Genomic DNA, 701 nt, shown 5'->3' with positions numbered 1-701 from the left:
GAAATCCCTCCTCTCGCTCTAGGCAGCCTCGGCCTCTCCCGGTTACCAGGGAGCAGGGGGTGGTCCTTAGCAAAAGGAGGTGGGTCCTTCGGTTGTAGGAGTGCTTCGAGTGGGAGGAGGCCGAGGCTGCCTAGAGCGAGAGGAGGGATTTCCTGCCTGACCTGGACTCTGAATCCCTGGGCTTGGGAGAAAATGCAGGGACCCTTGCAAATGCTTGATGGGCCGAGTTAGGCAGACTCGGGGACCCATCCACACCCCAGGGCCCTAACCCCAAACCCAACGTGTCCCCAGGCCGGATCACCTCAACAGTCACGTCAGACAAGTGCACTCAACAGAACGGCCCTTCAAATGTGAGGTAGGAAGCCCGCCTCCTCCTGTCCTGATTTTCATGATTTTGATCCTCATTGTAGTTGTCTGAGTTCAGCCTCTCAGTTCCCCTTTTTCTCTCTCTTCTTTTTTGCTTTTTCACTCCATTTTCTCATCCCTTCTTCAAGGCCTCATCATCTCACTCCCATTTCCTACAGATCAAAGACCCCCAAGGCTCTGATTCCTTTAACCTCTTGCCCCCCTCGCCCCACTCCCCGAAGCTTTAACTCTCCTGACACCCCCCACGCCCCTCCCCCCTCCCCAGAAATGTGAGGCAGCTTTTGCTACGAAGGATCGTCTGCGGGCCCACACAGTACGACACGAGGAGAAGGGGC

The 701-nt window shown here is 56.2% G+C and overlaps 1 protein-coding gene across 1 annotated transcript in view; it reads left to right on the top strand.

The window, feature by feature from the left end:
* MAZ (MYC-associated zinc finger protein (purine-binding transcription factor)) overlaps positions 1–701 on the top strand; it is a gene marked incomplete at its 5' end in the record, with an annotated part of 4,168 nt that overhangs the window by 739 nt on the left and 2,728 nt on the right. The window contains 2 exon segments of the mRNA XM_010837435.1: positions 292–355; positions 632–698. Of these exon segments, the coding sequence (XP_010835737.1) occupies positions 292–355; positions 632–698 (131 nt within the window).

The sequence above is a fragment of the Bison bison genome, unplaced genomic scaffold (assembly GCF_000754665.1).
Source record: "Bison bison bison isolate TAMUID 2011002044 unplaced genomic scaffold, Bison_UMD1.0 scf7180017864072, whole genome shotgun sequence".
Lineage (NCBI taxonomy): Eukaryota > Metazoa > Chordata > Mammalia > Artiodactyla > Bovidae > Bison > Bison bison.
This window is presented reverse-complemented; position numbering and strand designations above follow the sequence as displayed.